The sequence below is a fragment of the Thermobia domestica genome, chromosome 4 (assembly GCF_964235325.1).
Source record: "Thermobia domestica chromosome 4, izTheDome1.hap1.1, whole genome shotgun sequence".
Taxonomy (NCBI): domain Eukaryota; kingdom Metazoa; phylum Arthropoda; class Insecta; order Zygentoma; family Lepismatidae; genus Thermobia; species Thermobia domestica.
This window is the reverse complement of record NC_137457.1, coordinates 253,740,774-253,754,487: the sequence shown is the minus strand read 5'-3', so window position 1 is coordinate 253,754,487 and position 13,714 is coordinate 253,740,774. Positions and strand designations below refer to the sequence as shown.

The following is a 13,714-nucleotide window of genomic DNA, read 5'->3' as shown; positions in this document are numbered from 1 at the left end:
AATTTTTCCGAATTCCGGAAAGTAAAAATTCTGGAATTGGTCATCCCTAATAGAAACACATGAGAAAAAAGTGCAACTTACCAGATTAATATGGTGCTGAACCACCTTTCGCTCTCAGAATAGTTCTGATGCGACGTGGACTGGAGTCATAGACATTGTGAATAGTAGCAATGGGAATATTACACTATCCGTGATGAAAGCGGAAATGTGTGCCGGATTCGTGACTTTTCAAAACGCAGGCCAGGGGCGGTGTTCAACCTCATCCAATATTTTTCAAATCATGCCGCAATAGATTCAGCTGTGTGAATGAGCGCATTATCATCCTGAAATATGGCAACATTGCCCCCTCCAAAAAAACAACATCTAGACCAGCGTTTCCCAACCTTTTTCAACTTGCGGCACACTACGGGTGTAACTTGAATTCTCGCGGCACACTCATTATTATTATTATTTACAAATATAAAATACCATGGTAATTTTTTTTTCTGTGATTACTATATTGCAAAGATGAAAGCTCGATCACTGGTTTCCCCCTATGCTAATTCACTATGCTTATTTTTTATTCTAGTTTTAAAATAGAAAACAATTACAATAAAATATAGGACTCAGATTTTTAAAAAATACGCTTTCTTTTTCGAAAACTGTATCCAACTTCTCACTAAGAACGAAGATCACTAAATAACGAACGAACAAACAAATGCCTTGTACTTTTAACTTTGCCGTTTTAACCAAAACCGGTGCATATTATTTCAATCATACAGCTTGCGATGCGTCGTGTTGTTCTGTCACTCACGTGCGAATGAGTGTTCTACGAACGTTCAGTTGACGCGTACCGTACAAATGCTTCCATTTTTCGGTGTTAGTATGACTCTCAATTGAAGCGTAACATAGCAGCTAATCGTGGAAATGTGTACGAACCGAAGTACTGTCTGCTACACAGTAATAGATGTAGAATAATATATTACAGTAATTTTTTCCATTGTAGAAATTTATAGTAATGCGAAATACAAAAATATACAATTTTTCCTTTGTCTTGCAAGTTGGTTGCTATAGAATTAATAATGTTGTTTCGATTTTCTGGCGGCACACCAGCGGTCCATTCGCGGCACACCAGTGTGCCGCGGCACACCGGTTGGGAAACGCTGATCTAGACTATAGAATGCACATGATCCCCTAAAATAGTGACATAATTACGAGTAGTGATGCCACCGGAAAGTATCAGCACAAAACCACTGAAAATTACGATATTGCGATCGTTTCATTTTCAATCCGTTTAGTGATCAACAAGTTGTGTGCAACAAGAATCATAACACACTCTTCATTCCCTATTCTGCATTTAGTAACCTTTTGTCCAGGTAAGAATACTTGCCCCGGATTAAAAACCGAGTAAGTCTCCTACTTTGAGCATTACGACGTAGGACCCGTGTCATGGTGCCTCGGTGCTGAAAGTAGACGTTAAGCTCACAATCATTCCATTTCACAAGTATTTCTAAATACTAGGCTAGGTCACAAGTCTTGCAATATTCTGGTACACAACATACCTATATTTATTACAGTATAATGGAAACAGATTAACATTAAAAATATAGCCCATCGCGTTGGACTATCCAAAGTCCTCGATTTCACGCCACGATCCCTCCATTCCTACCAGTTCCTCGGTTGCACGTCTTGTCCTCAGAGACAAAAAAGTCATTCACTGCTGTTACCACCTGCATGCAGGTGATTAGTGAAGTATTGTGATATCAGAAGTGCGCCATGGACCGAAACAGGTAGTAGTCCGAAGGTATAAAGTTAGGACTATACGCCGGGCGAGGCATACGTTTGATTTAATCAAGTTTCTGCATTTTTTGTTGCGTCTGTCGAACCGAGTGTGGTTTTAAGTTATCCTGTTGTACCAGGGAGTGCTTTCGGTTATTTTTGGCGAAATGCACCAATTTTCCGCTCCACCTATTCGCAATAAAGGGCGGTATTGGTAGTGAGACCGTTAGAAACGAAATCGAAATGAATTACCTCCTCATAATTCTCCCACCTACAGACCAGGACTTTAAGATCGAAACGGTTTTGACTTACGACCGATTCTGAAAGTGCCTTTGCTCAAACACTGTTTCTGCACATTCAGATTTCGCAAAATTACTCACTTTTCGTCTAGAATATGTTATAACTCATTTCAGAAAACGCATATCACGCAGATTTTGCAGCAGTTGGCGGCACACATCCACTTTCTTCTGAGTTTGAGCTGCAGTTAACTCATCTGGCACAATGCGGTAGGGGCGATCGACCCCCCAGAAGAGGAAACTTTCTTATTTTATACATATAAATAAAACCCATCCCAAAGTTTGGAGCCCTTAAAAGTAGCAGTATGACAACCCCCCCCCCAGAAATCTGTCCTTGATCCGCCCCTGCAATGCGGCAGCTCCTGATGGTTTTCCCGAGTTAGTGAAGGTGACGCATACCAGTCCATTAGGACATGTTGCGTTGGTTTGACAATCTCCTTGTTCTGATGAATGAATTTTTCTCAATGGCGTATGACCTCAGAAGCTGTTACGTTGTGGCGGCCAGATCTTGTCTGATCTTAATCATATTTACAACCTGCCTAAAATTTCTGAAACAAACGAGTTGCGTGCTGTGGTTTACTACATCTTCCCCTTTCAAATGACAAATGTATTGGGTTGATGTCGCAGTGTTATGTTCGAGTTCGAACTCACAATAACAGTTCACGCACCAGACGTTGTTAAGCACTTATCGTCACTGCCACTTAAAAACTAACTGAAGATATTGACGGAGTGGCGGCGGCCTCCGTGTTAAATTTTCTGTTTGCTACACTATTTCCTGGCAAGTTTGATGTGCTTACGGTCGATCACGGTGTATACATGCCCCTGCTGTTGAGGTTGTGTAAATATTACTGAAAGACTTATAACTCACCCTAATATATTGATTCCTTGAAATACGTTGAATAATACGGATTAATTAATTCGAAGAAACGTCTGTACTATCAAAATCGCATTGCACGAGGTCTATTTACAAGGCTTGTGAGGAAAGTAAAGACACAAGCACATTTGTATGTTAGAGGGGAAAATGTGTACCACAATTAGCAAAGCTGGCATTAACCTAGATTCACACGACAAGAATTGGGAGTGAGTCGTCAGTGCTGATCTGAGTCTTATGCGAGGAGTACGCGTTGCGAATTGCAGTAATAATACCGAATCCCCTCAGATGTGAAGTGCGCACTCTGATTACATTTTTCAGGCACAAGAAAGCGTCCGTTCATTAATGCTGCAACATACTGCCAGACTTCGAAAGATCTTCGTCGTGAATTCAAAACAAACAAATGGAGGGACATTTTGTCACGTGTAATCCGCTTTCTTCATGATAACGCCCGGCCCCATTCAACAAATATCAGCACAGAGTTGCTTGCACATCTTCAATGGATCATTCTTGAAACGTTCACTATACAGCCCCGATCTCACACCCAGCGACCACCTATTCCCGTACCTAAAAAATATCTTAGTGGAAAACACCATGATGACGATTAACTAGCATTATTTGTGTCCAATACATTTCTTGTATAGCTTATTGTTAGTGTATTTTTACTTTGCTGACAAGCCTCGTACAATAGGTTTAAACTGAATTTAATCCGTGTCAGGATGCTTGCGGCAAAACAATAAAACTAGATTATTTGGGGGCATTTGAAGTATTGTTCAAAACTCTTCCTTAGACACGGGAGGGACATTTCGTGCAACTTGCACCAAAAACTACGAAGATGCCTTCCATGCTCATTTAAATATTAGAGCACATTGGCAATATTAATAAATCAGATAATTGCACGCTCAAGAACATTACAGTACCAGGGAGTGGCATGGATCACAGCTAGATCTAAGATTGGATATCCGTACTTCACATATGAAGCTTTTCGTAAAGAAAAATAGATGTCAACTATCAACGCTCGTCAGTTACGTCGTTTGAGTGTTGATACTTCTGCAAATCAGACATACATAGACCGGAGGAAAAGCAATCAACTGTTTCAAAAATAAGTACACGAGTAGTAAATATCCCCTATTACCTGATGTGAAACTAAGAAACCAGTGTTAAGAAGACACAACGTTGACATAACATCAGTACACAAGATTGGGCGAAAGAATAGTACAACGTATTAACTGAATATGTAATCTCAAAAGATGTTAAGGAATTCTTGATAAAAATGTCACACATTCAAAAGTTGGAGTAACATTTGTTGTCCTTTTAAAGAAACAATTACGTTATCTTTTATTCTGATTATTATACTAGTAAATTACACTGTCAGTTCGGTAGACACGTTCTACTCATTATTAGCTATTTTCTACTACTAAGTATTTTCTCCTTATAAAAAACGGGTCGTATTATTATTATTATTGTCTTGTATTAATTTTAACTATATGCAAGGGCGTCCATGTTGTGGTTTCCCAGGGCCCTTGCATATAACTAATAATGAATACAAGACAATAATAATAATAATAATAATAATAATAATAATAATAATAATAATAATAATAATAATACAGTCCGTTTTTTATAAGGACATTTCAAATAGTTTCAAATTTTGCTGTAACTATTCTAAAAATTCTATTGGGTTTTCGATATTCCGAAGTACAATTTCCTCTAGGGGGGGGCAAGCGCCCCACCTTGTCCCCCTTGATTGGCGCCCTTGGCTATATGTATTACTCTATCTACATTCCATACATGGTATTTTGTTTGATAACTTTCTGCCATTATCTCCAATATACTGATTAAGCGCTACTTAAAGATAATAAATAAATTAGAAATTCATTGGAAGCTGTTTATTGTATTCGATAAAGCCTGATATTTGTGCAACTATTCTACCTGAACGATCGCTAGTGTCTCATCATCTTCATCAATAAAGAGTTATTATTTCCAGTGCCGCAAATGACGATACCACAAGTTCCGCGCTTCAATTGTTTCATCACAAAAATTTAGGATAATAAACTAGTATATACACACACACACATATATATATATATATATATAAACTAAATAATAAAAACATATTTTTAAAAATCAAACTACTAGTTCAAATGCTCGTTCTTCGCACGGGAATGTTAGGTTTATGAAAAATATTGAATCCTTTTAGGATATGTATTCGAATGAAAGTATAGTGAAAAAGTTCTTCTTCTTTTAGCACAAAGATACTTTACTTTTGACAAATTTTCAAACACACTATACCCCTAAAATATGCTCTTTAATCAAAATCATATTATTAAAAAAAATGATGTTCCAAAAGTCATTTTAAACAGGTCAGTCGTTTCCCGATTCCCCAAAAATATGAATCAGACACCAATCTAAAGTTATTTTGACAATTTTATTTTTCAACTTCTTCTCCACCCTGCCCTCTTCTGCTGATGGGGCTGAATTCGTGCTTAACCGGGATTGGGCACGTTACTATTTATTTCAGTAACCCGCAAATCTATGGATTGCACACTACTATCGGTAGTTTTGGATTATTTTTGCATGGCATAATTCCTTGAGGTGTCTTACAATTTGGACCACATTGTAAGTTGTATGTCTATCAAATTTGTTCCAGGCGTCACAGAGTTAAGCTGGAATTTACATTCATACACATACATACAAATGTACAGGGTGTTTCAAAACAACACCGACAACGTTTGGGAGGCGATTCCTGACAAAAAGATAAGACAAAAAATATAGACCAACCTGGGTGCACAAATGCTTCCTTTCGGAGTTATAGGCTGCCAAAAATATATATATAAAAAATGAACTTAAAGGTCCAAAGCTCCAATATGGGACCTACCCTAATCGGGTCAAGATTTCACTTAGGAACTAACACATGCGCTATCCAAAATTACATGTTTCAGAATCCTAAGGTATTCACGCAACGAATTTTATAGGAGTTTGGCTACGGGCATATAATCTGAAGTACTCACCAACTACCTCTATAAAACTTGTTACGGAAATACCGCAGGACTCTCAAACATGGATATTTGGATAGGGCACATACCAGTTCCTAAGTGAAGTCTGACAAACCGTACAATTCATATAAATCATCACTCCAAACATTATTATTTAGAGATCAGAGACAAAGCAGTGGCACACATCAAAGGTTTACTACAGTATGAAATTGGACTGAAATTGGACTATCAGTATTTTTTTTAACGTTTACTGTGTTTTGTTTATCCTTGGTATTATTGAATGTATCATGTTATGTTGTTATTTGTATCTTGTATCTTATTTGTAGCTTTGTTTTTTTCTTTTCTTTTCTTTGTGATGATGACAAGGGTTAGGTAGCAGAGCAGCCTCCGGCTGAACCTCGCCCGCTCCGCTGAAATAAAGGGAAATTCAATTCAATTCAAGTCTTGACGCGACTATGGTAGGTCCCATAGTTTTGCAGCTCTGGACTTTTTAAAGTTCTTTTTTTGTCTGTTTGTTTGTTTTCGGCAGCCTATAACTCCGAAAGGAAGCATTTGTGCACTCAGGTTGGTCTATACTTTTTGTCTTATTTTGGTGTTAGAAATCACCTCTCAAACGTCGGTGTTGTTGGTTTGTGTCGGGCCTGTATAGATGTACAGATAGATGGAACTTCACAATTCAATTGACATTCCCGTTCTTCCCTAAACTTGGGCTTAAATGTCATCGAAATTGTCACCTAACAGTCTAAATAAACCGAAAATTGCGGATTCGACAGTAATCTCGGTCATCTTAAACATTTTATTTTTCACACCTTCTCATCCCTTATTGATGAGAGCTGAACCTAGACTTTTAATGGTATCGGAAGTGTTACTATTCATATCAATGACACCGAAAACTATAGATTTGACACTAGTTCGACCGTGTTTGATTACTTTTAGTCACCTCTTTTCAAATGCAGGGGTGATAATGGGGTCTATATGTGTACTTATACAGGCATCAGGAATGCCACTATTGATCTCAGGGACCCCCGAAAACTATGGATTCGATACTAATATAAGTATTTTTTATTATTATTTTTATACGTTTCCTACTTCCCACGCCCCAGGGAACGCTAGGAGTCTTACCCCCACTGGGGTTGAACTTCGACTTCAAGGGTATCGGAACTGTCACCAGTCAACTTAGAGGCCCAGAAAACTATTGATTCGACACTAAAATCGATCGTTTTTGATTATTTTTACATGTCCCTATTTGTCCTCCAGGGGTGAAATAGGAGCTGAAGTTGAATTTAAATCGCATTTGGAGTGTCACTATTCATCTCAGCGACCCTAAAAAACTATGGATTCGACACAAATAGTGGTCGTTTTTTATTACTTTTGTCTCCCCTTCCACTGCCCCCATAATTGTGCTACCTCCCCCCCCCCCCACGAAGACTTAAAGGGCATCTGAACTGTCACCCATCAACTTAGGGACCTCGAAAATTATAGGTTCGACACTAATATATGTCGTTTTCGATCATTTTTATATGTTACGTCCTCCATTCCCCCGAGGGTGCTATGGGTGTCGCCCCACAGTATTCCTTTTCCAGATTGTAAGTAATAAGTGTACGAAGATTGATTAAATTTCTCCAGAAGTTCCAAAGTTATGCTGAAGCATACACATATAGCACATACATAACATACATTTTTATATAGATAAACACAAGAATTTTACGAATGATCCACAAAGTGGATCAAAAGATTGTGATCTTGGCCAGGAATTTTAGGAATGAACAAAAAAAAAAATATGTCAAAAGACTGCGAACTTGGCCAATAATTAGTTTTTGGATCAGGGACCACAAAATTTTTGAACGGGCCCTAAATCGAGTTATCTCATTTTTTACGAAATAAGCATATCATCATGAGTTAAGTGATAATTGGATTTGGATACACTATGTGTAGTTCTCCAGATATAAGGCCTATAAGAAAAATTTTGATTGAAATATACTGCAGTTTTTTGGATCAGGGGCTTTAAAATTGTTGAATGAATGGCCACTAAATCGAGTTGTCGTATTTTTTGCGGAATAAACACATCATACTGAGCTAAGTGATAGTCTGGGTTTGGCTACAATATTTGTAGTTCTCAAATATAAGGCCTACAAGAAAATTTTTTGCTTGAAATATATTGGATCTTTTGATCTAAAAATAAATATTTCCTCAACTGTAAATTAAATATTTTAAATATTTCAGTTTTCACTTCCATGGTTATGCCCTTTAAGATAAAGGAGACGGATGATTAATGAAAGTGGATGTTATGAAAGGAACTAATGGAATGGGATGATCCATTACGAACTCACATGTCCTGGGATCAAATCAGGGGACCCTTGGACCTTGCTTCTACTAACAAAACAGTATCAATTTCTATGTATTTTTATCAATATTTTTGTAATGTTCATGGCCAGTTCATTTGGAGTTTAGTGTCCCATGGAGCACCGAGGTTATATAAGACGTGGATCTACAGTTTAACGTGGAATCCGAATTACGAGCTCCAACCGAAAATCGAATCCAGGTCTCCCGCGCCGAATATCTTCGTAATGAATTGACCAAAGTGAGTATACCAGGTACATTTCTTTGATGTACTGATAACGCTATTCTCTGTACTTCAGATACCGTTACTCTCTGTATTGAAGGCTCTTCTCAAATCAAAAAATTTGGTTCGAATGACGTACTGATAAAAAGAACATAAAAGGAGCATTGTTCGAAATGGGCCAGAAAAACTGGAGACACATCCTCACTGTTTTTTCTGTTTCCGTCGGGATACATCACCATGGCAGTTAATGATTCTCTTATGCTTTCTTCAAAGAAATCGGAGGATCCATAGACAGTATTTTAGAAACTAGGAAACGCATACCCGCTGTACTTCGAACAATGGGAGATTACATTTGAATGGATTGGAGTTGAACGTCCTTTCAAAATACCTACGCTATATATATGAGGCGAGGCTTATTGCTCAAACTGGATTGGTTGAAGTTTAGTGTCACTTTTCAGTTCCAAGGCTACATAAAGCGTCGACCTACAGTTTTAACTTTAGGAATCCCAGGGGGAGCTCCTCGAACCCACAAGGTAGTTTTTTTTTTAATCCAACACAATGTTATCAAGCAGATTTTAGTTGTTTGTTAGTTATGGTTACTTAGAAAATTTGCCATAGTGACTTAAAAAATTAGTCCATAAGTAGCTTCAAATATAGGGTAGTGGGCCCGAGGACTTCCCTCACCACCACTACCACCATATACGCACACACTTGGGATTATCTGGAACCATTTTATTTTAACACCATAATAAATTTAAGTAAAGGACTATTAGCTGACCAGAATATCAATGATAATTTTATCGCCTATGTTTCCGAATTATGTAAATAAAGTATGTATCTCACGACGCTCCCAACCACGCAATAGTTTTGTACTATTAGTGCATAGGCCTATGTGTCTGTTTTTATACACTTTATCACCTCAATATCAATAAAGAATACTGTAACTTCCTGCAGAGAAAAGAAAATAAGACTTACGGGTTTTATTTACGAGAATGCATGTACGCATATAGGTTATCAAAATTTAAAATAGCTTTTTTACCTTTAATTATATAAAAATTTTACTGAGTAGGTTCGAGGATCCCTCCTTCCCAATTGAGATGACCTGTTAGCTCAAATAACTTGGGATTCCTAGGGTTAAGGTGGAATCCGAAGCACTGTAATGTGTTCAAATGTCAAGCCTCTCTCACCGAGAATAGAACCTGGGAGTCCGTGCACCAAAGACGTCCGCGATACCAACTGGACCAGTGACGAGAGGGAAACGAAAGGGTCCTAGGAAAGCATCTCTACCGGAGATCGAATCTCCGAATAAACCTTACAGAAACCATGCACATTAGCTATTGTAAGAGTACGGGAAAAAGGTATATTATTTTGTCAAGATTGAGTAATGGATCAAATAAAGCCAAATTGACAGTTAATGGAGTACGATTAACGCTCATTTCGATTCTAGTAACCATATCAAGTACGGTATATCATGTTAGAAACTGTCATCCCCCCAAATAACAACAAAAAAGGGCACGGAATAACGAGTTAAGAAACAAAAAATTTAAAAAGATGCAATTTTGAGTCATATATATTTGCTGTACCATTCTCTTTTCTCCCTCTCACAATTTAGGGGACTAAGGAGAATATTGTATAACATTTTAAGTTGCTGGCCCTGCTTCCGGGTCCATTCTCCTGTTTTGGAGGACTGTTTTTGAAAGCAGGGAGCGCGTGATAACCCAGAAAACAAAAGAATCTCCACTTTTGCTGCTAATTTTTTAAGTTATCGGTAAATTTTAATTGGATTGTTGCTTCTACACAATAATTACCTGATCACGAATGAAATTTTATACGGAACTAAACCATCTTTCGCAACTATAAGGAAGAATATGTTTACATATATAATTTAATATATCTCAATTGGCTGATACATTTTATATGTTTATAAGAAATAAATTCCAACAATGAATTAGAATGCAGAATGCAGAATGTTGGAATGCAGAATGCTGAATGTTGGAATGCAGAAAGACTCATTCACTGCATTCCACTGAAATAATTAAGCATGGTATTCATTATTTCTATATCTTATTTAATTGCACATGTTTATGCTTAATCAGTTTATGCTACATTCAAATCTATTGCACATTCAAAGTTACATGCATATTTCACGTTAATATTACCTATTATGTATGAATATTATAAGTAATTATTCAGATTTAATCAAATCCATTGATCTCAAAGATACAAATATTGAGGCGACTATGCTTAAAAAAGAAAGGAAAAAAGGTAGTTTTCTCGAAAAATTGGTGCATCACAAAATACAAGTTCGTACACTTAACAACACATTCAATGAATACTTTCAGCTGATTTGTTTAAATGGAATAAGTCTTAATATGCTAGTACATTTCCATATCGCGATTTAAAAAAAAAATGCTTTACGTCACACGCCTACGCTCTGTACGCCAATGGGGACGGTGATTACTGAAAGTGATTACTGAAAGTGGGACTTCCTTGAATGATAAATATGAGAAGAAAAAGCGAACCTCGAAAAAAACCCACGGACTCGATATTGTCCATCATAAACTTACATAGCCCGGGATTGAATCAAGGACATCTCGCATAAAAGATGAGCACTTTACCACTGAACTATCATGTCCCCAAATTACGTTATCTTTGTATACTTTGTAATTACTTTACTTTTGATACATTTTGCATTCTAATATTATACCAATAAGATTTTATATCTGCACACGTTTCAAAGCACATTTACCCAGATAAACGCGTATTAGAGGAGATAATAAAATGCATATCGTAACATGATGCAAACTAATGTTTCAAAATTTGTTAAATTCTATTCTTGTTTCTGTATTGGAAATATACCAAAAATCTGGTATAATCTGGGAAAGGTTAATCTGGTATTTTTTTTTTTTTTTTTACTTCAATTGCAGTAACCTTTACTTTAACGTGCCGTAAGGCAAAACTACAAACCAGATATTTTAAATTGCTATAAACACTATACTTTGGACAGTGGTCATATACCAAAAGTAAACTTTAAGACACAAATTTGTTCCCTAACTTATTCAAAAGTGGTCTGGATAATTTTAGAAAAAAGGAAAGAATACTTGAGGAGCTGAAAATAGTGTTCGTCCATTAAGATTATCTCTACATATTTACAACTGGAATTAATTATAGTACTCAAGGTAGGGGCGGATCCAGGACCGACTTCTGGGGAAGGCGGTGGATTGTAATACTGCTACTTTTAAGGGCTCCAAACTTTGGGATGGATATATAAAATAAAAAAGTTTCCTCTTCTGGAGGGGGGGGGCAATTGCCCCCCTGGATCCGCCCCTGACTCAAGGACGGAGTAGTGGTTACAGTACTCAAGGACACTAGTTTACTTCTCCTCAAAGGTTTCAATTGTTCATAGCATAAAACTCATTTACAACGACGACTTAAAAATAATTTTGACGTATCATATCAGATATTAAATTATGACGCGAAATTGCTCATAACAAACTCCAAGTGGGAAAATCATTTTTAGATCTGCAAAATTAATTGGTCCTTAGAAGCTTGTCAAACAGCCACACAGTCCTATTAATATTTTTTAAGCATACGAGGATTAATTTTAATAATATTAAAAAAAAAACACCCACTTGAAATAATGAAAAAATATGGCTTTACAATTTGATACGCGCTGACCCGTTCCCCAAACTTTTCATGATTACAGGGGCCGGCCAAAATGAGATTTCAAATATGTGATTTTTTTTCTACATACGACCTTGTTAAGTACGATTAGATGTCGGGGTACTGATACCTAAACAATGTTATTTCAATGCCGTTCAGCAAATTTTCGGTTTATAAAATAATACAACGCTGTACTATATAAACTCACAAAATGAACAAATAAAACTCAGAATACTGTATGAAGAAATCCTCTAGTTCATGTAGCAATCAATAATATAAAAACTAAACTATTACGAAATTCCCAAACAGAGCTTACGAAATTATACTACTTAATTTAGAAATTCTTGAATGGAAATAGCTTACAAATGAAACAGAAATTTGTACACAACAACAAAAAAAGGTATCCTTAATTATGCATTTATTTAGTTGTGTCATTTAGAATATACGAAAAACGCACCTTGTGTACAAGCCTGCTTTTCAAAAGTAAAAGTGGTCACTCTCCTCAAAGTGCAAAAACTTTTCGTGGAAAAAATGAAAGAAAGAAAGAAAGAAAACAGACCATCTGATATACTCAGACACGAACATTTATTTACATAGTAATAGACCCTTTTAAATTCGGTATAAAAATCCCTTTTTAAAATGCGGACTACTTTCTGACAATAGCACAACCAACTCCATACATAAATTTATCCATTCACGAACACAAAACACCTGCAGAATAAAAAAATACCAGGAATCTATTAATCTACATTTGTACTGCTTACCTCTTCTGTTGAAGGGTCGGACTCGGACTGCAACCTTTATTTTATCAGTCGCCATTTTTGTGTTACAAATATAATCGTCACAAAACGTTAACACAAACACCAACGTCTAAACACTTAATTCCAGTTAAGTAAAAGAAATTCACCCCATTTCAAACACGAGAACAACATCATTTCATCAACACAAAACTTTACACATCCTCCACCTTGTCGCCATATTGCTAACTGTTCGAGGATGTCATACGGGTACGTGACTACGTCATCCACCCAGGGAGATGGAAGAAACACAGGTATTCGTTTCTTCCAGCTCCTGATGTATTGCATGGCCTGTCCCAGGCCAAAACATTGTTAGCTCATTGTCTTTTCTTTTGCTTTCTTTTCAGCGTGTACTTCAAGGATGAGTAAATTGAAAGCAAAATAAAATTATTGTCAGAACGTTTGTTTTCTCTCTCTTATAAGTGTTAAATCCATTCAATTCACCAATGTCGAGCGAGTGTCGTATTCAGGATTTCTGCGAACTTTCACCACAGGTACAGACAAAAATCAATCTCTTCATCTGGCGCCTGTTTTCAAAAAATGTTCACAACCTGCAACATAGAATGAAACAATTCATCACGCTCGTGTTAATAATATCGAATGTCAAAACAGAAATACAGTATGTCGCTTTATAGCTCTTAAAGGTCATTGTCTGCTAATTATAATGGATTCGATCTGCTCTGCAGTAATGTTTATTTTTACAAGATTTTACACTGCATTTAACTTACCTTTTCTATGCGGACCAATTTAATTAATTAATTTTTTCTCAC

General features: G+C 36.7%; 1 protein-coding gene across 3 annotated transcripts in view; it reads right to left on the bottom strand.

The window, feature by feature from the left end:
* Khc-73 (Kinesin heavy chain 73) overlaps positions 1-13,481 on the bottom strand; it is a 571,786-nt gene extending 558,305 nt beyond the window's left edge. For all 3 annotated transcript variants that reach the window (XM_081755750.1, XM_081755751.1, XM_081755752.1), the window contains exon 1: positions 12,912-13,481. In XM_081755750.1, the coding sequence (XP_081611876.1) occupies positions 12,912-12,966 (55 nt within the window). In that variant the 5' untranslated portion in view covers positions 12,967-13,481. The remainder of the gene's footprint in view (positions 1-12,911) is intronic.
* Positions 13,482-13,714: the final 233 nt, after the last annotated feature.